The sequence below is a fragment of the Pagrus major genome, chromosome 19 (genome assembly GCF_040436345.1).
Source record: "Pagrus major chromosome 19, Pma_NU_1.0".
Classification (NCBI taxonomy): domain Eukaryota; kingdom Metazoa; phylum Chordata; class Actinopteri; order Spariformes; family Sparidae; genus Pagrus; species Pagrus major.
Window position 1 is genome coordinate 10,214,836 of NC_133233.1, and position 25,445 is coordinate 10,240,280.

General features: G+C 39.4%; 2 protein-coding genes across 4 annotated transcripts; both read left to right on the top strand.

The window, feature by feature from the left end:
• Window positions 1–259: 259 nt before the first annotated feature.
• LOC141014308 (leukocyte elastase inhibitor-like) lies at window positions 260–12,671 on the top strand. Its single transcript, XM_073488046.1, has 9 exons — window positions 260–326; window positions 3,493–3,674; window positions 4,921–5,061; window positions 5,476–5,593; window positions 6,058–6,200; window positions 6,836–6,913; window positions 10,877–10,966; window positions 11,052–11,232; window positions 12,427–12,671. Exons 1-9 carry the CDS (start codon window positions 260–262, stop codon window positions 12,669–12,671), a joined length of 1,245 nt encoding a protein of 414 aa, XP_073344147.1.
• Window positions 12,672–15,478: 2,807 nt separating this feature from the next.
• On the top strand, window positions 15,479–24,279 carry LOC141014457 (leukocyte elastase inhibitor-like). 3 transcript variants are annotated; one of them, XM_073488263.1, is made up of 10 exons: window positions 15,501–15,580; window positions 16,443–16,624; window positions 19,293–19,397; window positions 20,747–20,887; window positions 21,162–21,279; window positions 21,565–21,707; window positions 22,268–22,345; window positions 22,619–22,708; window positions 22,880–23,060; window positions 23,219–24,279. In XM_073488263.1, the coding sequence occupies exons 2-10, from the start codon at window positions 16,448–16,450 to the stop codon at window positions 23,443–23,445; spliced, it is 1,260 nt and encodes a 419-aa protein (XP_073344364.1). In that variant the 5' UTR covers window positions 15,501–15,580; window positions 16,443–16,447; the 3' UTR covers window positions 23,446–24,279. The 3 variants fall into 3 exon arrangements, with proteins under 3 accessions (XP_073344362.1, XP_073344363.1, XP_073344364.1); XM_073488261.1 differs by lacking the exon at window positions 19,293–19,397 and having other exon boundaries at window positions 15,479–15,580; XM_073488262.1 differs by lacking the exon at window positions 19,293–19,397 and having other exon boundaries at window positions 15,498–15,566.
• Window positions 24,280–25,445: the final 1,166 nt, after the last annotated feature.

Here is a 25,445-nt window from a genome sequence, read left to right on the forward strand (position 1 = left end):
ATACCAATATATCAATAAATGGATTTATCTAATGCTTATGACTTGCCACTCATAACATTTCAAACCTGAATTAATAATGTTTATCAGGCACTTCCTAATATGTATTATATTGTTAATTCATCATTGAGAAGCTTAGAGTGCCACCATGTCAAATCTGTAAACCTCTTAACAGACATTGATAATGATTTAATAATATTTAAATTAAATGAAAGTTTGATATCTGAAAAGGACACAGGGCAGGAGTGAAGGGTCACCTCTGATGACATCACACGGCGCCTCCCAGTCTCAAGACTCCTTTAAAGAAAGGATAGCTAAGAAGCAAGAAGGTACAGCCAAGAGCCTCAAATCTACATGAATTCTCTTGACCCCCACGGTAGGGGCACCGGCCCCCGCCTGGACCTCAGCTGCATGCTGGCAACAAGAGCATGCATGGTGAAAAGAACTCCGAGGCCAGATGTCCGCTGCACCTTTGTGTCCTGCCTCCACAAAGTCAGGAATGAAGAAACTAAAGACTGCCTGCACAACTTTTAAAAGGGTGCATGGAACAGAGAGAGACGGATGTAGGACCCCCACAGCAGCAAAGGCCGACTGGAGGATCGCCGCAACACCTCCTACCTGTTCATCCTCATCAGACATAACGTCTCCTCCTTCCCCTGCAGCCTCGTCAAGTTTAACAAACTTTCCAAGGGTTGCATAAGGTTGATGGTTTACAGATTTAATAAATACTCTCAATACTCAATACAAACACAGTCTGTTTTAATGTTCCTCCGTTCAGGGTTCTATTGTGTTGTTGAACACAGCTCCATTTGCATCTGCTCTAAACGCCCAAACCTCTTTGTGTCTCATCACCGTAGTTTAGTTTATGTGTTGTTGTTGCTGTTGTTGTTGTTGTTGTTGTCAGGTCTTTTTAGTAAATACATGTTTGACTATAAAGTCGTTGTTTGTGGTTTCTGTACATTTTACAATTCGGTCACTGAGCGCATTCCGATTTTGCCAACGCTTTACTTAAATTACAATTAATTATTTCCCCTAAATTAATATGTGTTAATAGACCCACTCTTGTGTGATCAGCAAGAGGTTTGACTGTGTTATTGTACTGAATATGAGGTCATATCGCTGGTTGAGAGACTAACAGTAGTCTGTATAATAACCTTTATTTACAGAGTATTAATACTAAAATTACTAAACCTCCAAAAGCAACACTTGATACCCTGACCATGTGGAAGGCGTTGTGTTTATTCCTGTCCCAAAAACGAAGACAAATTTTGTCCAATGTAAAGAGTGGATAAGGTTGTGCGGTAGACCTTACCATCAGCTGAACATCAACACCATTACCACTAGTTGTCCAAAGGTAACATTACAATGAACAATCACGTTATATTGATGCCACAAGTTTCATGGACACATCACATTATGCAGAGTCACATCTTAGGTGAGCCAATGTTCATAAAATGCTAGTTAAAGTACAACAGTCAGTGCCATGGTCTGTCATGTTAGTCAGGAATAAATAGATACACATACACAATACAACTTCATTCATCTCAAGAAGGAGTAAAGGGGACATACCCAGCAGTGTGTGGCTTCTCTTGTTTTCCTTTTAGACCGGAATGACTTGACCTTAATGTGCATTGTGTTCATAAAACGTAACATTGTGAATATATCCTTCCATCATGTTCTGTCTCCGGTGAGTGGCAGTTTCTTTATAGTTGTTTAAAAAAAAGCAATAAATAGTAACTGTGACCAGCAAGTACACATAGACTGAACTAATCTGTTTCACTACATCGGTGAGAACCCAAAACAAAGCGATTTTGCTACAAAATTAATTACAAAAACATTTGGCAGCAAACACGTCACATGAAATGAACCTTTTTTTGCATCAATCGGGAGCTTTTGATCTTTTGACTGTGACTGTAGCTTCCCTTGCCATCAATAATAAGAAGTCTCCAAACGGGTCTAATGATTTTTTCTGGGAAACTAAAATTAAAAAACATAAACAAAAAATTTAAGTATTTGACACTATAAACATGTCCTTACATTTCTACTGAAATGTAGACTTGTAGACTAGACTTGGTCAGCCTCCTTGTCTCTCTGATATCCATAGGCTGTTTTACCATAACCGCAAAACTAGGCAATTGCTTGGGGCCTCCTCTGCTAGGGGGCCTCGGGTCTTGTGGATTTAAATTTGTATCATTATTATTATTTTTAACATAAACAATAGTTTCCTCTCTTGTCCTTTCAAATGACTGATGATATGCAGCTACTGTAATAAATAGAAATAACTGTCTACATGTAAATCAATCCACATTTCACATTTAATGGACTATTCCACCTTTGCATGCTGGGATGCTGCATTTGGACAGTCACTAACATTAGTGAAGCGATTATTTTGAAAGTGGATCTGAGAAAATCCAGCAGCCACAATTACAACAACACCGGCATCACAGAGCAGCCACCTGAGCAGTGACAGTGACAGCTGCAAATCAGTGGGTGAGACTTTGCTCCTTAGTGAAGACCCCACACTGTGGCCAGTTAAATTGAAATATAAAGAGAGAATTGAAATTGTAAAAAAAAAAAGAAAAAAAAAGGCCCCATACAAATAAGAGATATCCAGTTACCTAGCAATACAGACATGAGCCCAAGAAGGTTTATAAAAGAAAACAGAGAGAAAATAACAAGGAAGTGGCTAATGTATTCAGTCAGGGCAGATGCTGCATTTTGTTGTAGCTGTTGTGTCTGCCCTGCTGATATTAACGTTATTATTTATACACACACTCCTCTACCAGGTAATAAAAAGTGCCAGACTGACCAAAGTACATGTGGAAAACTACTCCCGCTAGTTTCTCGTGTTAGAACTCATTGGCCACTGATACATATCAGTGACATCTCAGAACTCAGAAGATCGTTGACCAAAGGTTTTTGGGCATGTCAGGTAGTAAATACAATCAGCTGGCTCAAACATAAGTCTGCCTGTAACAGTAAGGATTCTGATCACTTGAAGACCTTCGGCAGTCAGTCAGTGAGTAGAGGGTTTGGTTATGATTGTTGTGGATTTAAGGCGTGACAGCAGTCATTTGATGATCTAGGAAACACACAAATATTTTCCACTATATTGCTACCAAACAGGTGAGTTCTCAAAAAGTTTCAGTGTGATATTTATGTTTTTGAATCTGGTTGACTTTATGTCTGGTAACGGAAGAGCCTGTGTTTTCCAGCATAATTCTGTTATGTTAGAATATTTATCAGTTCCTGTTGTTGAATGTAGGTACAGTGAAGGATCAAATGGGAAACAACATCATGGGATTAACATCATCTTTGAATGGTATGTTCACAAAGACTTACCAACATATCCTGCGTAGTATGTCCTTAAATCAGAATTACAGGTCTATTTATTATTTCAATGTTCCAAGGAGAAAGTGAAACTTCACATAATGGGTTCTCACATGCAGGTTGTAGTGTAATGATTCATGCTCATCATTCTTTTCTTGGCATCAGACACAAAGGCATCACCAACCCCTCTATCCGAGGCCAACACCAAGTTCTTTCTGGCTTTGTTCAAACAGCTGAGCGAGGAGGACAAGACCAGGAATATCTTCTTCTCTCCTTTCAGCATCTCTTCAGCCCTGGCTATGGTGATGCTGGGGGCGAGTGGCAACACAGCCACACAGATGTCAGAGGTACAACACACCAAGGCCTGCAGTTCACAGGTTCACATGCAAACAAAAAACAAAAAAACGTGCAATTTTTAAAAGTCCTAGTGGAAATAACCCACTTAAAACTACAGCTAGCATGCTGCTGCTATAGCATTCACCTCTAACATTAGGCTAACCTCAGCTTTGAGAATTTGTAAGTTACTACATTAACTCTGTAAAAGTTAATATACCTTGCAGCATATAATGAAATTGGTTAGTGTGCTACCCATAATAATGTTAGTATAACATACAAAAATAAAAATTGAAGTTCAAATGACAAATTAGCATACTGTGCATTTCTGTAGCTAATGTAAGCTAACTGGCTTCATGTCCCTACAATAAGCATGTCCATTTGACCTGATACTTCATCATATGGTTTTGGCAGCTGTAGGCTACAGGTAAGCGACATGATTTTGGAAAGTGAGAGTTCCCAAGAGGTAGCCAGGCCTACACCACCACTTAAAACTATAGGTAGCTATATAGGCTGACCAGTGCCCAGTTGTCAGTTGCAGAGTGCCTGTCCATCTGTCTCCGGTGAGTGACAGTTTCTTAATAGATGTGTTAAAATCAATAAATAGTAACTGTGTTCTGTCAAGTAGACACAGACTGAATTAATCTGTCTTACCACATCAGGATTAACCCAAAACAAAGACATTTTGAGATCTGACTGCAACAAATGGATCAAAAGAATGCCGAAATAACAACATCATAATGCCGCCCATGTTAAAAGCCTGAAATCATGCTTTATCAGGTCCGTCGGCAAGACGACAGACGACAGAGTTCGGATCAATCAGAGCTATGTTGTGCTGAGATATATTTCCAAAACTTCCCAGGTCATCTGACTTTCTTGCTCACTTCCCTGCACAGCAGCTCCTTATTTATCCTGTCTCAGTGCAAGTAGGTGTGTTAACGCTCTGGGTATCCACAAAACGGCCATGATTAGTGTTTATTATCCTCTACTCCATTGTTGTTCATATTCAAAAAATATTGAACTCAAGCGAAAATTTCGCAGTTAGATTGTGCGCTTGATGCAACGTTTTGCGATATTGGGTCTAATCGCTGAATTTGTAGTGTGAATAATTCACGTGTTTGGTCTGACCAGTTTAGGAAAAGCTCAACAATCAACTATCTTTTCCAGAATCCCTTACTGCACCTTTGAAGGGTGTGTTCAAATGAATTTAATCTTTCTCAGTGCGTCAACCTATCTAACATCAATTTAACTTTTCCACAGTGCCTGGGGACACAGGATTGTCAGGATGATGTCCACACACACTTTGCTCAACTGCTAGGCGAGCTAAACAAGGCAGATGCTCCGTATGCCCTCAATGTTGCCAACAGACTGTACGGGGACCAGTCCTACCAGTTTGTCAAGGTGTGTATGTATGTGTCTGTCTGTGTGTGCGTGTGTGTGTGTGTGTGTGTGTATCTCTATGTGTGGGTGTGTTTATATTAAGTGGACTGGAGTGAATGATAATGAATGACATTAACCTGTTTAGCCTGAACGGAGACCCAACAAATATTGCATTTATGCCGTGTGCCAACTTATTTACTCGGACACAGTGAACAAACATTTCAAGTGTTCCCTTTATTATGATACCTTGATTATTCAAATAGACATTCATCAAGCAGTGACAAAAAATAGAGGCTAGTTGTTAACAGGTTTAAACTGGATGGGTGAGTGAGTCAATAGCAGGCAGGCATACAAGGGAGTGAATCAAGAGACTGTATGAATCAATGAGATGATTTAGTTAGGGTGAATCCATAAATGTGTAGTTTCTGGTTCCAGGGTTTCTTAAAGCAAACACGGACAGACTACAATGCAGAGCTGGAAGCAGTCAACTTCAAAACCATGAATGAGGCAGCCAGGGCCAACATCAACAGCTGGGTGGAGAAGCAGACACAAGGTGCATCACACACACTAACATATACACCATCAGTTTATTGCATAACCCCCTCCATCCCATGTAATCCTGATGACAAAACTTGAGATGAGCTCCATCTGGTGGAACACCACACTATGGTAATGTTGCCTGATCAGTCTGAGGTATTATCTCATCTATCTCATAGTATGCTGGAGTTTTGGCCCCTTAATTAGAAAGTGTGGTCTGATGACTCACTTCTTCCAAAGTTACCATGGTAATCCTGTGGCAAATTAATCTCTCTTCTACCTGTTTGACAAATATAAATGATGTGGTAAATAGACTTGGTGTCTTTTCTAATTGGCCCCTTTTGCCAATTATTTTCTGTGATTGGAATCACAGCTAATGAGCATTTTATTTTCTGAATTACAAAAGTTTGCTTCAGGTTGATTTTTGGTTGGAAACATTGTTGCAGTCTCTGATCCATGTTCTTTTGATACTGTCACCAGGTAAAATTAAAGATGCTGTGGCAGAAGGCATGTTGAACCCAATGACCAAGCTGTTGCTGGTAAATGCCATCTACTTCAAATCTGCCTGGGATAATCCGTTCTCCAGGTTTTGCACTGACAATGCTGAGTTTAAAGTCAACCAGGTACAACTGCGCAAAGAAAACAGTGAACCTTGACTGACAAATGTCAATCAGAGTCTGTCTGTCTGGGAAACTATATGGAAACATATACAGTAACTAAGGTCCAGTAAGTGGTATGTTCAGGCCTACAGTACCGTGCAGGATATGAAGTATATTAGTTTAGCAATTGGAACTTGAAAGTGATTTTTAAGGTTGTATTGTGTAAGTGAAATTCATAAAAAAAAGTCTGTGAGCTTTTCATCAGGGCCATGAGAGGTCTGACTGTAGGAAGTACAGAGAGTAATGAAAAAACATCTGGCTCTGAACTTGTTGACTGAGCTTAACGCTGCATTAATCTATCTATCTATCTATCTATCTATCTATCTATCTATCTATCTATCTATCTATCTATCTATCTATCTATCTATCTGTCTGTCTGTCTGTCTGTCTGTCTGTCTGTCTATCTATCTATCTATCTATCTATCTATCTATCTATCTATCTAATCTGGCTTTCATTCCATATTCCTGCAGCTGCTTGGAGTCATTAAATCAATATTAATATCAAAAGCATTGCTCAATGCAGCTTAAAATATGCTGCAGAAGGTTTCAAGTATTTTTCTCCATTATTAAAAAGACTTTCCTGTGTTTGCTCTCTTCAGAATAACAGTAAGCCAGTGAAGATGATGTACCAGAAAACTTACTTTCCTTATGTCTTCATTCCTGAAGTCAACTGTCAGGTAATTAAACAATTGATCAGTCACTCAATATGTCATGGAGAGATTGACTGATTCTAGGGCACATAGGAATGATCTAATATGACTTCGCTCCAAAGACAATGCGAACAATTTTGCTCAAAGTTTGGTAGGGAGAATTTTGTCCTGATATTACAATTTTTCTCCATTGGTTTGGCTCATTTCTTGAAACCGAAATTACATTCTCAAAACTCTAAGATCATTTGGCAAAACAGTCTTACAGTTCAGCACAACACCATGGTTCACTTGCAAAAGCTCATATCTCTCCCAAAACTGTTCACTCATGCTTCAAAACTAAATTCCTTTCCCATATAAATAGTCAGTACCGCCAAAATGCATTGTCCCTTTGGCATTGTGTAAGCACTGCAAGTCAAAATGTTTAGATGTTTTGTCCCTATGGCAGAGGACCATTGAAATATCCCTCATGTCCACCTCTCAGTCTTAGCCCAGTCCTTCATTGACAATGGTTACTGTACTAGTTTTTTTTGTCTAGCTAACAAAATACAATTGTGTAGAAAACTGAAAAAAAAAAAAAAGGATTTTACAGTAAGAGTACTCCCAAGGTTTGACATCACACATTGCACTCATACTGCCAAGGAAATTGTAACCATTTTTAATCACACACATAAAGTAACTTCCATACATCAGAGTTAAAAGAAAATGCATACAGCACAATATACTGTTATATAAACACATAAACAAAAAACAAGGAAAATTATATGTAGCCTACAGTGCTGTAAATAAAGCTGGAGATTCAAAACTAACATTTCTTCACTGGTCGCTGTCCTCATCCTCCCTCTCCTGGCCACCATCCTCGCCCTCCTGGCCATCCTCCTCACCCTCCTGGCCATCCACATGCTGCTGTCTGTCTGGCCACAGATTCTCGTCCACATCACAGCGTATATTCTCCCTTGCGATGCAACGAGGGGAGAAACGGCGTGCATGTCGCAACCATCCCCTGCACTCATCTCCTGTAATATCATCACACGCAGCGTCCATTGCATGGAGCAGGGACCTCTGATTTTGAGCCTGATGCTCATACACTCTCCACCTCCAAGCAGAGAAAAACTCCTCAATAGGATTGAGGAAAGGAGAGTAAGGTGGTAGGAACACCATGACCATCCTTGGATGAGTAGTGAACCAGGCCCTGATGAGCGGGCCACGGTGGAAATTCACATTGTCCCACACAATTACATACTTTGGTAGGTGAGGCCCTACGAGACCTCTCTAATTTTCAGCGATCAAATCAGAATGAAGGCGGTCCAAGAAGATGAGGAGCTTCTGTGTATTGTATGGGCCAAGACTGGGGATGTGAGTGGCCACATCATTCTCAGAAATGGCAGCACACATAGTTATATTGCCCCCACGCTGGCCTGGGACATCCACCGTGGCCCGGTGGCCAATAATATTACGGCCACGTCTTCGGCCCTTGGCCAGGTTGAAGCCAGCTTCATCCACAAACACGAGGATGTGAGGGGTCTCGTTTCCTTCCAATGCCATTATTCTCTGCAATAGAGTAAAAAAAAAAAAAAAATCATCAAATCATACAGATTCATACAGAAGAGTCATACACTAGAGTAACAGAAAACTACATAGGAATGTTCTATGTTCTCCTCCACAAGTTCAATATACTACTGGCCACTACTCCAGTGGTTCCAAACTTGGGGTACATGTACCCCTAGCGATAGGCCTACGCAGAGGTACTACAGAGGGTATTTGAGAGAAAGGGGAGGGGGAAATCATCAATGACTAGACATACTGAAATGTTACAGTAAAACCCACAGTATTAGATAGATCTCCTTTCTACTTAGGAGGCACTAATTGCAGCTCCTTGACCCCTTTTCTTACCGTATGTTATATTCTTCAAAATAAGGATTATAATGATAAGCTGCAGTTTTCTGTTGCAGTTTTTAGGCAAAATGTTGAAGTCAGATAAAGCAAATACTTGGATTCAGACATCAGGTAAAGGGGGTACTGAAGCCAAAAAAGTTTGGGAACCACTGCTTAATTGTAAAAAGGTTATAATGATAGACAACCAGTAACTGACTTATATGTACATACTGGTACCGCAGCTCTTTCACTCTATCAGAGTTCCTCTCAAATGGTACCCTGTAAAGTTGCTTCATGGTCATCTGATGCTTGTTCAATATCCGGTATTATAGAGTTGACATTTTGGAATATGGCATTGTCTTCTATGATTGCATTGCGGCTCTGTCTCAGTGTGATGGCATTATTTGCCATCACACTGAGACAGATGTCTTGTTCTTGTTGGTCATTGAGAAGTTTTCCTCTGCCACCCGTGCGAGGTTGTCGTCCAATCCTAGACATACAATTCAAAGGACTACACTGTATTACCATTCGTAATGTATGCCTTATGTATTTCTTACAGAATGAGTTACCAATGTAATTGTATTGTTGTTTTACTTACAGTAACTTTACCACAATTCTAATGCATCACTGCACAGTGACTGTAATACTACTTTAAACTGTATCATCAATAATTCGATAGTTTATTTTCTCCAATATTTTTCTTGTCATTTTTAGTGTCATAACATCCCATTGAGGTAAGATATTAATGTAGGCCTATACAACACACACACACACACACACACACACACACACACACACACACACACACACTAAATGAATAGCTAAATGAGTAAATAAATACATCTCTTGCTTTATGCACAGTGTCCTGTCCTATTCAACATATAATATTCCATCATTGACTGAGTACATACCTGTTTTCCCCGCCAAAAGTTTGGATGATGGAGGAGACTGTAGAGCGGGGCACATTAGGCTGCACTCAGCAACCTGCCTCCGCCATTCTGAGGCGATGGTTGATAACATGGTCTATAAGTGTGGCCCAAATTTGAAATCCGGGACAGCATGGTGTCTTCATGCTCCTCGGACTCTTCCCCTTATTCTACCACCACGCACCCTTACTCCTCCTCCTCTTCTTCCTCTTCCGAGCAGGCAGTTGCCCTTGTTCATTTACTTGGCCAGGTGCCTCCATGTTCAGAAATTGTACTGGTCCTGGTCAAGCTCTATACATACATGTTTGGCAGCATTCACAATCATGGACAGCACCTGTCAGGTAATCAAACATATTGTTTGATTGGTCATCTGAGATGTGTGAAACTCCTCCTTGGTTAGTCAAGTTCTATTTTCACCTGACTGTCAATTAATCAATTTATCAAATGTTCCAAGAGATTCATATATGGTATTCATGGTATTAGGTTCTTGACTAATTTTGACAATTGAACAGACTATTGTGCATGTGATAACTTATACAATGAAATGATGCTGACATGTTTTGGAGAGAACAACCATTAGACTGAGAATCAACAATCAGTTTAGATCAACACGATCTATTCACTTGGAAATTGTGCTAAATGTAGGCTAACTGTGCTAACTGTAGGCTACCTGTACTTAATCATTTGCAAAGATGTACTAAGACATTTGCAATTTGATGGAATGAATGAGAAATTCAATACTGTTGTGAACAATTGCCAAGTGGATTGGAGGTTTGTCCATGTAATTTTGAGAAAGTAATTTCTGTTTCACGAAATGAGCCAAACCAATGGAGAAAAACTGTAATGGACATGTCCCTACCATCCGGATTCAAACCTACGTCCTTGTGTCAGCTTAAGTTAGAGCCCATGAACACACAGTTTAATCCATTCTTCAATCACTCTTCATGAGCCACATGCACACCAATTTGTCATGTAGAGAATTCGAGAGCTTGACAAGCCGGCTGTAAGCCTACCTAATTATGGATGCCAAGCATGATTGGATAATCAGTATTCGGGGGTGGTGTTTAGTGAACCGTCAATGGTCTCTCACATGGTTACACAGAGAAGTGTCATTGGTTTGTGAGTTGCATGTAATCTCATCAGCCATCTTTGCTCAGTTATAAAAAAAATAACAAATGTGCTTGTTGAACAGATCCTAGAGATGCCATACAAAGGGAATGAGCTCAGTATGCTCATCGCTTTACCGAAGGAGATTGAGGATGATACAACAGGTTTGGAGAAGGTAGGACACACACACACACACACACACGCACACATCAAATTTGCACACTTACACAGGTAATTGTTAATATTGTATCCACCCTCAGCTGGAGAAGGAGCTGAACTACGAGAAATTTATGAAGTGGACTCGTCCAGACAAGATGAAAACAGTTGAGGTTGCGGTGAGGCTGCCTAGATTCAAGATTGAGGAGTCGTATGACCTGAACAATGTCCTGAAAAGCATGGGCGTGGTGGATGCTTTTGAGGATTCAAAGAGTGACTTCTCTGGTAAGATGGATGGTCCACATTAGAAATACAGTATACATTATACTGAATATTCATAGGAACAGTATCACAGCATGTTTTCATTGCCTAGAAATAAAATAAATTGCACCTTAAAGTATTTTTTTTCCTAATGATGGTTCTGTGCCTATGGAGGTTTTTTTTAAGACCATGCCTTTACTTATAGTGGACTACTTTTGCATTGTTGAGCTGGTACTTTTTATGTGAATGATCAAATCAAATCAGTTTTATTTATATAGCCCAAAATCACAATCACATTGCCTCAGTGGGCTTTACAATCTACAAAGCGAGTGACATCCTCTGTCCTTAGACCCTCGATTCCAGTTAGGAAAAACTTGCCATACTGAGAAAAAAAACAACAACAACCTTTAACAGGGAGAAAAAGTAGATAAATAAAAATTGGTGTAATAGTACTTCGACCACTGAACAAGGGCTTGTCTGGATATTGGATGTAATCTTCCAGCTGGTCGTTGGTCTAAAAAAAAAATTCAGCTTTGCCTGATGTAGTCTTTTCATTTTCATGTCAGTGAATAAAGTAAACACATGGTCAACTGATAGGCTATTTACATGCTACCACAGTCTGCTAGAATTAAGTCATGAAAATACCAAGGCTAGCTACTCGGCAGAATTTACACAATCCAAGGATGAAAAAGCACAAACGTTTCCATAACAACACATTTTTACACCACTCATTGTAACAGTCAATAAATTTGCGTTTGTTTTTGTAACTTTATTACCATACCTGTTTTAACTGATGCTGTATAGACACTGGTCTTCTTCGAAACTGAGTTAAGAAGTAGGTCTCTGCCTCTCCTTTGGCAATCACACTGACCTGACGCCAGTTGGACTGACTGATTAACAGGGGCATCTCCTCATATGGGCAATATGGGCAGCTGCCCAGGGCAGCATTTGTGGAGGGGTGGCATGAGTGCCCGCACTTCGTGCAGGTGCTCATGCAGTAGCCGCGTCTGGGCTTATTTCGGCAGATTGACGCTGGTGCCGACCCATTTTGATAATCTTTGGCTAAAGTGACAAACATCCTCAGTCTCCACTGGTAATCCAAAACACAAAGGCAGCCTGAATATTGATTATTGTGTACTGTGTAAAATATAGCAGCTAAAGACATGACAGTGCAGTATTTTGTTGGTTTAATTTTTTTTTTTCTCTCCTCTTTGACAGGCATGTCTGAGACCAAAGGCCTGGTACTTTCCAAAGTTGCCCACAAGGCTTTTGTGGAGGTGAATGAGGAGGGAACTGAAGCGGCTGCTGCTACCATCTGCATGGATGATTATCTGTGTATGAATATGAATTTAGTCATGTTCAGAGCAGACCACCCCTTCCTCTTCTTCATCCGACATAACAACACCATGAGCATCCTCTTTGCCGGCCGATTCTGCTTCCCTTTGCCAGCACTGGGGCTTTAAGAGCAGTGTGACTCAACTGGTTTCATTCTGACCACTTCACCCTCACATTAACATGCAGAACTATAAAGCAGAAAGAGTCCCATTTATTGGCCAGAGTCCGTTACTTGCAGGTGTGCTTGTGCTAAAGTCCATATCCATATTTTCCTGATGGAAATGACTTTGGAATATAAATTTATGAGTATAATGAAAGATGATTTTGTCCGCTAATGAATACAAAGTATTGAGACAATATATGCCTGTGCTTGCATTAAGGGAATAAAGGAGTTTGGTTTGAAAAACACTGTGCCATGTTTTCGTTTAATTACCAAGTAAGACCAGTTGAAGGAGCTGATGATTTCACCTAATGTTTTGGGGATTTGTAATGGTGTTTTAGGTCATTTGATCAAGCAGTTGAGAAAAAATGCATATCAGTCAAGACAGCAAACATTTGTCTGGGTGTAAGCACCTTTTATGAAGCTGAGTCTATGAGTGAATCCACGGTGGAAAACTGATAAAGGGGCATGGGCTGGGAAATAGATTTACAAGCTCTATGTCTATGTCCCTTACCGCTTTTTAAATGGCTGATTCTGTCCCCATCTCTTTTTAAAACCATAATTAGTCAAAAAATTTCTGAAAATAGCTTGCACAAAGAAACCTTAATGGGTAACTCCACCAATTTGCCACTTTAAAGTGTGTTTACAGGAAAAAGTAGTATAAATCATTTTGAAGCTCCAGAGGAAGCCACATGTAACCTGATAAATTGCCTCCAGTGTTGTTATTCAGTGGCTAAATTGCATTGTGGGTAACATAAGCACCAGGTTTTGAAAAGCAGTCCACTGCTCTAGAATTTCACAGCATAACCAGACATATTGCCTTTTTATTCCCCACATTAATCTTCCTTCTCAAAACCTGGTGCCCAGATTACCCACAATGCAATTTAGCCACTGGAGGTAATTCATGTGATGGCCCAAAAAAGATAGTGACTTACAGAGCTGCTTGCTGAAGTAGTAAAAGATGTGTAGCTAACTTTGTCTGGGCTTGAATAACCTATAGCGTTGTGCTTGGAATGAGTCATGAATTCTTGTGAAGTCTTTGTTGCTCCATTGATAAAAAAAAGTTGGCATTGTGACTGCTATTTGTGCGTTCAGTGATTAGCCAATTTCAACTCCCAGTTATGCAAGTTTTTTTCTGTTGAAATTATCAGTAATAAACTCACTCACAGCTTTCTCAATTTTGGCCCAATAAGTTGTGTTGAATGCAACATGGCTCCACATAGTAAAGAATTACCTAAACAATAATAATAATAAAAAAACATATTGTAAGACTTCATAAAGAAGGGAGAGGGTACATTAGCATCAGTAGGCTACTACACAGAAGCAGTGATACAGTTGCAGCAATGGGTAGGAGGTATAGGAAGAGCCAAACTTCCTATAACAAGAGGATGCTCTTGACACTGACACTTCGCTTAAACAATTCACTATTTGTGCAATCTTGTGTTGAAAACAGACGGACAGTGCCTCTGACTTGGCACAAGTATGATCTGTGGAAACTGGTGTTTCATTCACTACTGCAGCTGTGTTTTCCCGATGAAGAATGTAGTCATACAGTATGAAACTAGAGCAGGAATACCCTCCTGTTTCCAGGGCTATTTACTACGTAATAACTTACATCAAACGTTCTTACAGCCCAATCCCTAATGCATACCTGTGTCATGGTGCAATTAATGCTGGAGAAATGGTTTGTTGTCATGTCATGTGAATAGGCCTTATACAGCCACTGACAGGTCACGACATATACTCTCCTACCATAGTTGTCCCTGACTTACTAACAACTTTATAACAACAGATGAGCTTTATGTACAGTGGAGACGCTCCATAACAAAGTGTGGAGGAGCACAGAAATCTAGGTCCTATACACATGCAGCATCAGTCACTTTTAATCCACAGTCACTTCAGTACAAATGTCTGATCAACAAGTAAACACATGCATGTAATAATTGTGATAATAATTCATGTGATGACCCAAAAAAGATAGTGACTTACAGAGCTGTTTGCTGAAGTAGTAAAAAATGTGTAGCTAACTTTGTCTGGGATTGAATAACCTGTGACCTTGTGCTTGGAATGAGTGATGAAATCTTGTGAAGTCTTTGTTGCTCCAATGTTAAAAAAGTCGGCATGGTGACTGGTACTTTCAGTGATTCAGTGATTAGCCAATTTCAACTCCCAGTTTTGCAAGTTTTTTTCTGTAGAAATTATCAGAAATAAACTCACTCACTCACAAAAGTGACTAAGCCTGTGATTTCCAGTTAAGACAAATCGAACAAGGTTATATAAAGTTCACAACTTTCTCAATTTTGGCCCAATAAGTTGTGTCGAAACTGGTGAAAAAAGTTTTGCCAGGATAATCTTTCCTTATTCCTTTCTTATTTTTTTAAAATCACGTTTTCAAAGATGGAAAAAAATTAAGGAACTTAAATAGCCTATCCTGGCAAAACTTTTTTCACCAGTTCTCAAGTCATAAACACAGAAAAAATATCCTCACATACTCCTCAGGGCTTCCTTAGAAAAACTGTATCTAACAATAAAACAGTAAGACTGGAACAGTCATCATGGAAGTAACATTATTAAAATGCCTGGAAGCTTGATTAACGGTATTTACAAAGCCAATCAGTGTTTGGTCATTTTGACGCTTTGCAAGCCGCACAACTTTGGTTAATTTGTTATTACAGTAGCCTATCAATAACCGAGAAAAAAAAGCGAGTACAAGCTAGTTTTATCCGCTCGGCTTCCGTACAATGACACAGGAGAACACGGAAGCTCATCACAAGGTTTTCGGGGCGTGTCGGCTCGGAAATAATAAAACTGATGCTTCCAACAGAAGCGACCTAAAGACTCCTGATCTCTGAAGGACCTCAAGGCAAGTGTCAGTCAGTAAGTAGATGATGAATCTCATTCAGTGTGTGACGGAGGGATTTGATTATTAGGTTTGTTGACAGTTGTTGTAACAGCAGTAAGCAGGCTAAAAGCACACTGGTTCTTGAATCAGTTTTACTGGTTACACAGAAAAGGCGTTTTACTCCAGGTGAAAGGCCTGGTTTGACAGTCTTTGAACCTGGTTCATTCATAGTCAGGCGTTATGTAAAGTGTATCTCAGTGGTAGTATATGTCACTTTAAATATAAAGTAATATGAGTAATTCATTCAGAATGACACGTAGTTCCCTTGTGTTATCCAAGAGCGACACAAACTCTTTCAGTTGTTTTCTATATATACTATATATATTATATTATATATATATTATACTATACTTCATTAAAAAAAACGCAAGTTTAATATTTTCTTGGATGTGTGATATTTTGTTAATATATTTACAATCTGTTGCTAAATTTGCAGCCAAAAAAAAAACATTAATCATGCAGCTAATTTCATAATAATAACATAACAACCACTACTTTACTTTGTTATTGCTAATTAGGTTAGGGAAGGTGAGCAGGTTGTTTTAGAAGATATATTAAATTAACCCTGCTTGGTTTTTAATGTTTGCCGAACTAAAGACTGAATCTTAGGTGTTTAGAAATGTTCTTATTATATCGTCTGTCATGTATTAATATTCAGAGACAATCAGTGTAATATAGTGTAAAAAAAAAACAACTTTTCAGTGGAGATGGCACAAAGAGAAAAAGTGAGATACTAATCAGATAAAGGGATAAAAGTGCTATTAAAAGTTGAAATTTTAGAATGGTTATTAAAAATATTTATGTAATAATTAGTGCCCTGCCCTCCCTTCTTTACAGGCACAATGGCATCACCAACCCCTCTATCCAAGGCCAACACCACCTTCTCGCTGGCTTTGCTCAAAAAGCTGAGTGATAACGACAAGACCGCAAATGTCTTCTACTCCCCTTTCAGCATCTCTTCAGCCCTGGCTATGGTGATGCTGGGAGCCAGAGGCAACACAGCCACACAGATGTCAGAGGTACAACACACACACACACACACACACACACACACACACACACAAAATGATGATATAAATGTCTCTGGTACCATTTAAAGCAACACTGAAGAGGTTAAAATATACAGAAATGAAGGGCAGAAAGTAGTACTGCAGGCCCTCATTCAGTATGAATCACCAGATTTTTCTTTCAGTATCAGCAAGAATGACAAAGTCTGTCCTGTTCAGACTCTGACTAAGTTTTATGGGGGGCAGCTGTGTGTGGTGTTACTATAGAAACGTTATATATAACATGGAAGTGTAAAGGCAATAAAGATCTAGGTAAAGTCATTTGTGCACCTTATCAGTTCCCAGTCTGTGCAGTCTATTAAGAAATATGAGGACAAGCAAGAAAAAAAGCAGTACAATGCTTTAAGGACATAAAATAAGATAATTATGCATATGCAGTAGTATTTATAATGTTTAATGGTAACAATAATTAAGTTACAGGTTTATACTCTTATAGCGCTCAGTGAAATCACTCTTCAGTTTAGCAGACTGTATACTCAGTAGAGATAGTTGGAATGAAGGTCGAAATTAACATGGTGTGAAAAACAAACATTTACTGCCTTTTTTCCTGAATGATTGCTAAAACAAAGACACACCCAGATAGTTCAGGTTGGTTGAAGTGTGAGTATGTCAAAGAGGCAGGGCCTCACACTAAATCCAACGTGTTTCTTAGGAAACTTCTTTGGAAGCGATTACTATTACCACAAACTGCTTAAAGCAGTATATCTGTAAATACTGTAAATATCTGTAATATCTAATACTTGGAGTGGTCATTGAACACTTGAGATTGTCTACTTTATTATTTCATTTTTTTGTCTACTTTATTATTTTATTTTATTGTCTACTTTACTATTTTATTTATATCTTTATCTTTATCTCTTGTTTCCATTCATGCTATATTTCTATTTCTACTTTGCACGGAGCATCTGGAAAAAAAACAATTTCCCCCCGGGGATTAATGAAGTGTTCTGATTCTGATTCTAATTGAATTGGTTGAAAAGCAAGCTGACAGTTAGTATTGATAAGTTATTCACAGCATGTGCAGGTTGATTTTCATAATGATGCTTTATGTTAAGACAGAGTGCAAAAAATAGCAGCTATTACCAGTCATTTTTGTATTTTCTTCTTTTTATGCCCTTCTTTAATCAGATGCAATAACAGCAGTATTATTACCTGGCTATTTGACAGGGTCAGGGACAAAGTTGGTGTTTTATATATATACAGTGGCATGCAGTGCCTTTCATGACAGTGCATTGGTTATAACAAGCAGGTGTGACACAACCTCTCTTGTGTAAAGGCTGGGTTTGTTCCAGAAAGTGGTAAAATTGTTGCAGAAGCGTTCAGCTTTGAGTCAGATGACTGCAGTTAAACTGCACCTGAGCTGTACCAATAACCAAAGTAGGGGGAGGCAGCAGAGGGAATGGGTCATGGATCCATGATCGTTTTAAAGTTGAGTCTATGATAAACTTACTATACTGTGTAAGTTACCAGACACAGTTTCTGTTAAATTACACAGTAAGAGGGACACACCCAGCTACACCAGCAGTATCACAAAGACAAAAATCCACACCATTGTATTTTTCTAAGACGTTGTTCTGATTGTGTGGGTCAAACATAACAGAGTGATCCTGCTTGTGTCATGAGTTGTGACGATAGAACTGTGTGAATGCATGTCTTTGTGAGCAAGGGTAGGTGTGTGATTGTGCGCACATGAAAGAGCTCAGCGGTGACAGTAACATATGGCTGCTGTGAGGATTTTTTAGCAGCCAGTTACCAGAAAGTCCAGCTGCGTGAACTGCTTTCTTTTAACTTGTTCTTTAACCAACTGGCCAACAGATACCACAGTCTGTTGATGGGAATGAGAAATGTGCATGTGTAGGAATCACTGGTGTAGACAATGCAGGCTCACAATCAATGCTCTAATTTATCAAAAAGGTGCAACAACAAAATGCCTTTATAAAACATTATATGCCACATAAATCAGTTACCTGCAATGGATTCTTTTGGGAAGGGAAATCTCAAAGAGCCACTTACCAGCAGCTGGAAATCTTGTTTGCTCAAGTCCATAGGTTAAAGTTCTTACCTTGATCCAGCAACTTAGAAGCATATGCAGGGTGTGGTGGATACACCCTGACAACATTGTTGGTTGTGGTTACTCTTCAGCTCCTCACCATCACGCAGAGAGAAATGTGACAAAGAGCCATGACTGAAGATGCCAACGCAATTACTCTCACCAGTTTTCCATTCAGTATAATTCAGCAGCTGTAGGAAGGAAAGTTATAAATTCACAAGTGATTACTTTCAGTTTGGTGATGGTCTTTGGACTTAATACAAACCATGTATTGTAATATTATATGTCACTACAATCATCATCTCTGTCTGTCGTGTAGCTATTGATGGGTTTGTCCCACAATTCTATTTTACTGAACAAAACTATGATTTTACGCACTTCTCTCAGATCAGCATTCAAATTGCCTTGATTCTGATCCATCTTCCAAATCTAAGGGTACTATACTGTATGAGGCCTGCAGAATATGACTCAACCCACACATCACCGCTAGGATGACTTCATACTTCATGTATACAACCAGAGACACATGATGTCTAACTTGACAGGTAACACTCCCAGTTGTACCCTTAGGTCCTCTGCTTCACTGAGGCAGAGAAGGTGCAGCATGCAGGACCACAAGAGATGCAGATGTTGCAGCAAGTCCAGTCCAAAATACCACAGCACCTGCTGAAGATGGTAACAAAGCCACTAGTACAGGAGTGATGAATTAACTGAAGGCATTTTTACTAACTATCTGGGTCTGCTTGGGTGGTGTCATCTTGTGAGGAGATCCTTAGAGACAAAGAGCCACTGCTTCCAGGGAGAATTTCACACTCGTTTTCACTGTTGCTGATCTTTAATCTGCTGCTGTCCTCCTGGACTGAATATGGAGAAAAAAACAGCAATGCAAGAGAGCAGCCTGAGTTATATGCTGTTTTCTGAATGGTAAATGTGTGTGTCCAACAACTCAAAAAACCCATGGTGATACATATTACACATGAATGTAGCCCTGGCTTTTCTTTTTATGGTTTCTTCCTGGTGTGCTTTTATCTCTTAAAAGCAGCTGCTGGAAACATCAGTGTGATTAGACTCAACTGTCAAAAGTTTGAAATTATGACAACAAAATGCCTTAATGACAAGAGAGTACACACATAATGCTGTTTCCTTTTGTATATATGCTTTATACCAGGGTATTACTCTGATAACACTCTTGTATGTGGATAATGCCAAATCTTGCAAATGTCATTATGGCTGTCGGCAGATGATAATGGTTTATGTTTTGCTGATGCCAAAGCATCCTGAATTCTGTTTTTCAAGATGACAGTGTAAATAACAACATGGTGGAGGGTTGGCATGTGTCTTCATCTGAGTGTTTCTGGACATGCTGGTCAAAGCTTGTGAAGGCGTTTCCATGGGTTCTTTAAAGTTGGTGTTCAAGGTGTTAAAGTGGTCCCTCTACTTTTTCCATGTGTAACCCTAACCCCTTTTTCATTTTTACAGTCTTTGTTGGGATGCTGGGCAATTTGTACAGTATATGAAGAGAAATGGTTACTGAAAACCTGTAACTTAAAGGGACAGTTCACCCCAACATCAAAAATGCATATTCTTCCTCTCCGTCTAGATTGTTTTGGTCTGATTTGATGAGTTTTGTAACTAGATGGTAATCAGCAGTGGTTGTCAAAACAGTAATGTCTCATACCAGAAACCATGACCTGTTTACTCAAGATGACCCACAGACCCCATAGATGGATAAATAGCACAACAGGTAAAAGGAAAAAGCTGTATTTTTGATTTTGGCGTGAACTGTCCCTTTAGGTATCTTAGGTGAGTGACTTGAGTGACCCACAATCATTCAACATAGTGTATACAAATGCATAGCATGGAGCACCAAAGTCAACAATCTACAAATAAAACCTTGCTAGTTTTGTAGTCTCATCTCTTAATAGGCAAAATGATCGCCACGCTGGTCTAATAAACTGTTTATAACAGACTGGTGTGTTTCTTTCTCAGTGCATCTATTTAACCCTTGACTTCTTCATCCACAGTGCCTGAAAACCCATGATGTTCAGGATGATGTCCACCGCAGTTTTGCACAGCTGCTGGGCGAACTCAACAAGGCAGACGCTCCGTATTCCCTCAGTGTGGCCAACAGACTGTACGGGGAGCAGTCATACCAGTTTGTTGAGGTGTGTGTATTTTATCTTCATGAGTAGGTGTGGTTGTGTTAACATATTTCTAGGCCGGAGTGAATGAGATACATAGACAAGAATATTTGAGCTGAAGGAATGATGAATGAGTGAGTCGGCAGCAGGCCAATATAGATGCAAGGAAAGTAGTGGTTGTGAAAATATTCTAGCTGTAATGACCTTTAATTCTACTTACTAAATAAACTTACTAACTAATAAATGATTTATTGTTTTGGGCGATCACAATCAGTAAATGTGTTGTTGATGGTTCCAGCATTTCTTAGGAGACACCAGGAAGCACTACAACGCAGAGCTGGAGTCTGTTGACTTCATAACCAGCTTTGAGGCGGCAAGGCTCAACATAAACACCTGGGTGGAGGATAAGACACAAGGTGGTTCATACACATTAACATACACACCTATCAATATGTTAATAGACACTCATGTCTCCTTCATCCAATGCAATTATTATAACACCGGTCAAACATTGTAAACTGATATTTCACTGGAGGAGCACCATATTAATGTTAAGCACACTCAGTAATGTCAGTCTCATTTTTGATTGAACTTCATTCTATGTCAGGGAAACATGGCAATTGAGTGTACCATTTTTCAACACATTACATGCTTTCAGTTGAGTGAAATCATATCATATATTGTTTCATTTTGTCTTCTAGGTAAAATTAGGGATTTGCTGGCCCAGGGTGTGTTGGACAGCATGACCAGGCTGGTGCTGGTCAATGCCATCTACTTCAAAGGCAACTGGAACAAAAAGTTTAAGGAGGATGCCACACATGATGCTAAGTTTAGAATCAACAAGGTAACACTGCTCAAAGAAAACATTAAGTATGGTTACAGTGATTGACAAAAGTCAGTTAAAGTTAGAAAATATGGAGTTTTAAAATTATTGTATAGCATAGCATATACCATTTAGTCAGCTTTGAACTGGTCAACAAAACCCTGAATCTGCATTAAGTGATTTGTAGTTAGTGCCGTCAGACAGAAAAAACCCAGAAACACTGAAAAACAAACTTAACAGCAAGCCTCCATACTGTGTCAGCTTTTCAAGTTGTTATGGGGAACTTGTTAGTGAACAACTAGCAACCTGCACACTGCAAGATGTAGGGCAACCTGGCCGTGCCATGACAGTGTTTTCACTCCTCACTTAATGAATCTAAGTCCAGGTTTCACCAATATCCTACAAAGTCACCTGCGCTTACCTTTTGAAAGTCACCTGGGTCTTAGCTTTTGATTAAATTTTCACCTTTCTTCATTTCTTTTTCAGCTCACCACCATTTCTCACCGACTGGATAATTTGTAGTGAGTTTTGTTGTATACAAGACTTCAACTGGTGTTTTGTATTTTTCTGTTTGATTACAGAATGACACCAAACCAGTGAAGATGATGCACCAGAAAACTAAGTTCCCTTTAACCTTCATCCCTGAAGCCAACTGCCAGGTAATCAAGCTATTCAGTTAATTAATCCATTACTGCAGTATGTCAGCTAATATTTCTGTCAGTCCATCAACCAACTGGGACCATTGAACCAATCATATATTCCCCTTGTTAATGAGGTGACTTAAAGTTACCTTAATCATGAAGCTATCACTTAACAAGGGTTTTTATTGTTGCATGTGATCCAATACATTATCTTGTTAAAACAAAGGATAACCAAACAGTTGACCTGTATATGCTGTATATTTGCTGTAATGTCCTAAACCTGTTGAACAGATCCTAGAGATGCCATACAAAGGAAAGGAGCTCAGCATGCTCATCTTTCTACCCAATGACATGGAGGACAGTACAACAGGTCTGGAGAAGGTAGGAACACCCCCACCCCCCTCTGCGCACACACACACACACACACACACACACACACACACACACACACACACACACACACACACACACACACACACACACTTGTACTTGTACACATATAGAAAACACACAAGACACAGACAAACTGATTGATTTTATGTCCACCCCCAGCTGGAGAAGGAGCTTACCTATGAGAACTTTGTGGAGTGGACTCGTCCAGACATGATGGATGAAATTGAGGTCCAGGTGGGGCTGCCCCGGTTCAAGATGGAGGAGAAATATGACATGAAGAGTCTCCTGATCAGCATGGGCATGGTGGATGCTTTTGATATTGCAATGAGTGACTTCTCTGGTAGGACCACATCAGACATATTCATTAAAATGTAAAAAGATATCAGTATAGAACAGATGTTCTTCCAAATCAATATGCTCTGCGTTTCTATGGTGTAGGGTGAGCCCAGGCATTATATTTATTTAAAATATTCTTTAATCCACCTCTTCTGCTAACAGGTATGTCACCCGCCAATGACCTGGTCCTGTCAAAAGTCGTCCACAAGGCCTTTGTGGAGGTCAACGAAGAGGGAACTGAGGCTGCTGCAGCCACTGCCGCCATCATGATGCTGCGCTGTGCCATGCGTCCACCCACCTTCATCGCAGACCACCCCTTCCTCTTCTTCATCAGGCATAACCCCTCCATGAGCATTCTCTTTGCTGGCCGATACTGCTCCCCTGAGTGAGCACTGTATGTATCACAAGAAAAATGCTGAGAGGATCACTACTCTAGAGTTCCCTATAGCTAGTCACACCCTGAGTCTCCATCCTATATTTTCAAAACCAGAAAGATGTGTGATTTTCTGAACTTTGGCTTCTTGTCTGCATCACTTCTTATGAGTGATTCTGTGTTTATCCTGTGCCTTCTTGAACATAGCGTTCTTGCAATGTTGATCTTTTGCACATAATCTCATCCTGAGGATATGGTTTACTTCATGTCTGTAATGCATGTATGGCCCTATTTGCTGCACCCTCATACCCTACCCTAGTTTAACTATATCATTAAATTCTGGTATGTCTTATCTTATACCTCATAGCCTATGAGAGAATTTGCCTTTATTACATGTCTATTATGCCTGTTTTTTCAACTACCAGCACAGATGTTGACTGTAATTTTATACCATATAAACATGTGATGGGTGCAAGATTCTCTGCACTTTTCATCTTTTATATATTCAGTTAACCAAAGAAGATAATGTGATAAAATCACATTGTCAGATAGATATGTCCTTGAGGATTATTACAGTTTTTCTCAGTTGCTTTGGTGCTTTTCTCAGATCAGAATGAAAATTCTCATAACTATTAGTTCAACCTCCACAACATTTAGTCATGTGTGCACATCATAGTAGCAATTTCTCCTTCCTCTGAACAAATTGCAAATGCTTTTGGACATGTATCAGTTGCTTTCATACAATTCTCTGCTGTTTTATAACATTATCATTTGCTTATGTCATGTCAGTCAAAATGAACTATACTTATGGATGCTGAATAGTCATTCCCAATAAAACTAATAGTCTTCATTTCATTGCTTGAGTCATTACATACAAAATTGTTGAACTAGTTATCAATTTCTGTCAAGCAAATTTTATACCTTTCTTTATCATTTTTTCCTGGAAATGTCTCCTAAATTGAACAATTGCTCTCAGGTGAACTTCAGCTTTCACTCACGAGGAGGTGTGTGAAGTATTAGTTGTAACCAATGACAAGCCACTTGTTCACAGTCACTCAGGGATGAATCCCATGAACCTTCACTTGGCAAGCATATATGAACCGAGCAGGACATAGTGTGTACCATTTCTACAATTCTGTGACACAGAAATGGAAGGTCAGCATCGTGGAAGAGGGTTGAGGATGCGGGGAGGAAGGGGAAGGGGACAAAACAGGGGAAGAGGGAGAAGAGGCCAAATACATAGGCAGATTCCTAATGAAATTAGGGCTACAGTTGTGGACCATGTTGTCAATCACGGCCTCACAATGGCAACGGCCTCACAATTGCATTGGAAAACACTGAGATAAACTGTCATAATGAAAACATGACAAAGCCATTTGACTACCTTGTTCATAAACGATGGTGTCAAGACTTCTCATTTTGATGACACTGGCAGTTTCATTGACATGAATACTTGCTTTTGAGGAATGGACTATCCATTTTGAGCAAGTGACGTGCTTTTGCAGGTTATCCACTAGGTTTTGCAGTTTGCACTAATTGTTTTGAGAAATGCACTAACTGCTGTGCAAATGTTAATAGTGATGTGAGAAAAGCACCAAAGCGACTGAGAAAAACTGTAAAACTACAATCAAGCAAAGTGCAAAAGTACTATCATGCATTTAGTTCATATAGAACATATAACAAGATCTTTGAAGTTTTAACTGATATTTTCATGAGTTTATGCTTTTACATATTGAATAAACATGAGTGGTTTGCAAATACTGTTTGTCACATTTTATTTTTTCAACTATTCCTTTAATTGACATTTTCTCCGATCTGGTTACGTGTGTAAATGTATTACCTGCAGTTGAAAGTGCTGAGGATGAACAAAATGTCCAATTTACAATGGTGACTTCAACTGGGAAGACTGCACCAGGGAAAGATGAAATATGCTATATCATTTTGAAAAATGTAAGTATAGAGTGACTAAAAAAGTTGCTGATGGTATTTAATAAAGTGCGGGAAGAAAGAAGAATC

Coding starts and splice junctions, on each gene's coding strand:
- LOC141014308 (XM_073488046.1), top strand. CDS start 260: ATGACATCACACGGCGCCTCCCAGTCTCAAGACTCCTTTAAAGAAAGG. Junction 5,594..6,057: donor GGTGGAGAAGCAGACACAAG/GTGCATCACACA, acceptor TACTGTCACCAG/GTAAAATTAAAGATGCTGTG. Junction 6,201..6,835: donor CTGAGTTTAAAGTCAACCAG/GTACAACTGCGC, acceptor TGCTCTCTTCAG/AATAACAGTAAGCCAGTGAA.
- LOC141014457 (XM_073488263.1), top strand. CDS start 16,448: ATGGCATCACCAACCCCTCTATCCAAGGCCAACACCACCTTCTCGCTG. Junction 19,398..20,746: donor CACAGCACCTGCTGAAGATG/GTAACAAAGCCA, acceptor CTTCATCCACAG/TGCCTGAAAACCCATGATGT. Junction 20,888..21,161: donor AGTCATACCAGTTTGTTGAG/GTGTGTGTATTT, acceptor TGATGGTTCCAG/CATTTCTTAGGAGACACCAG.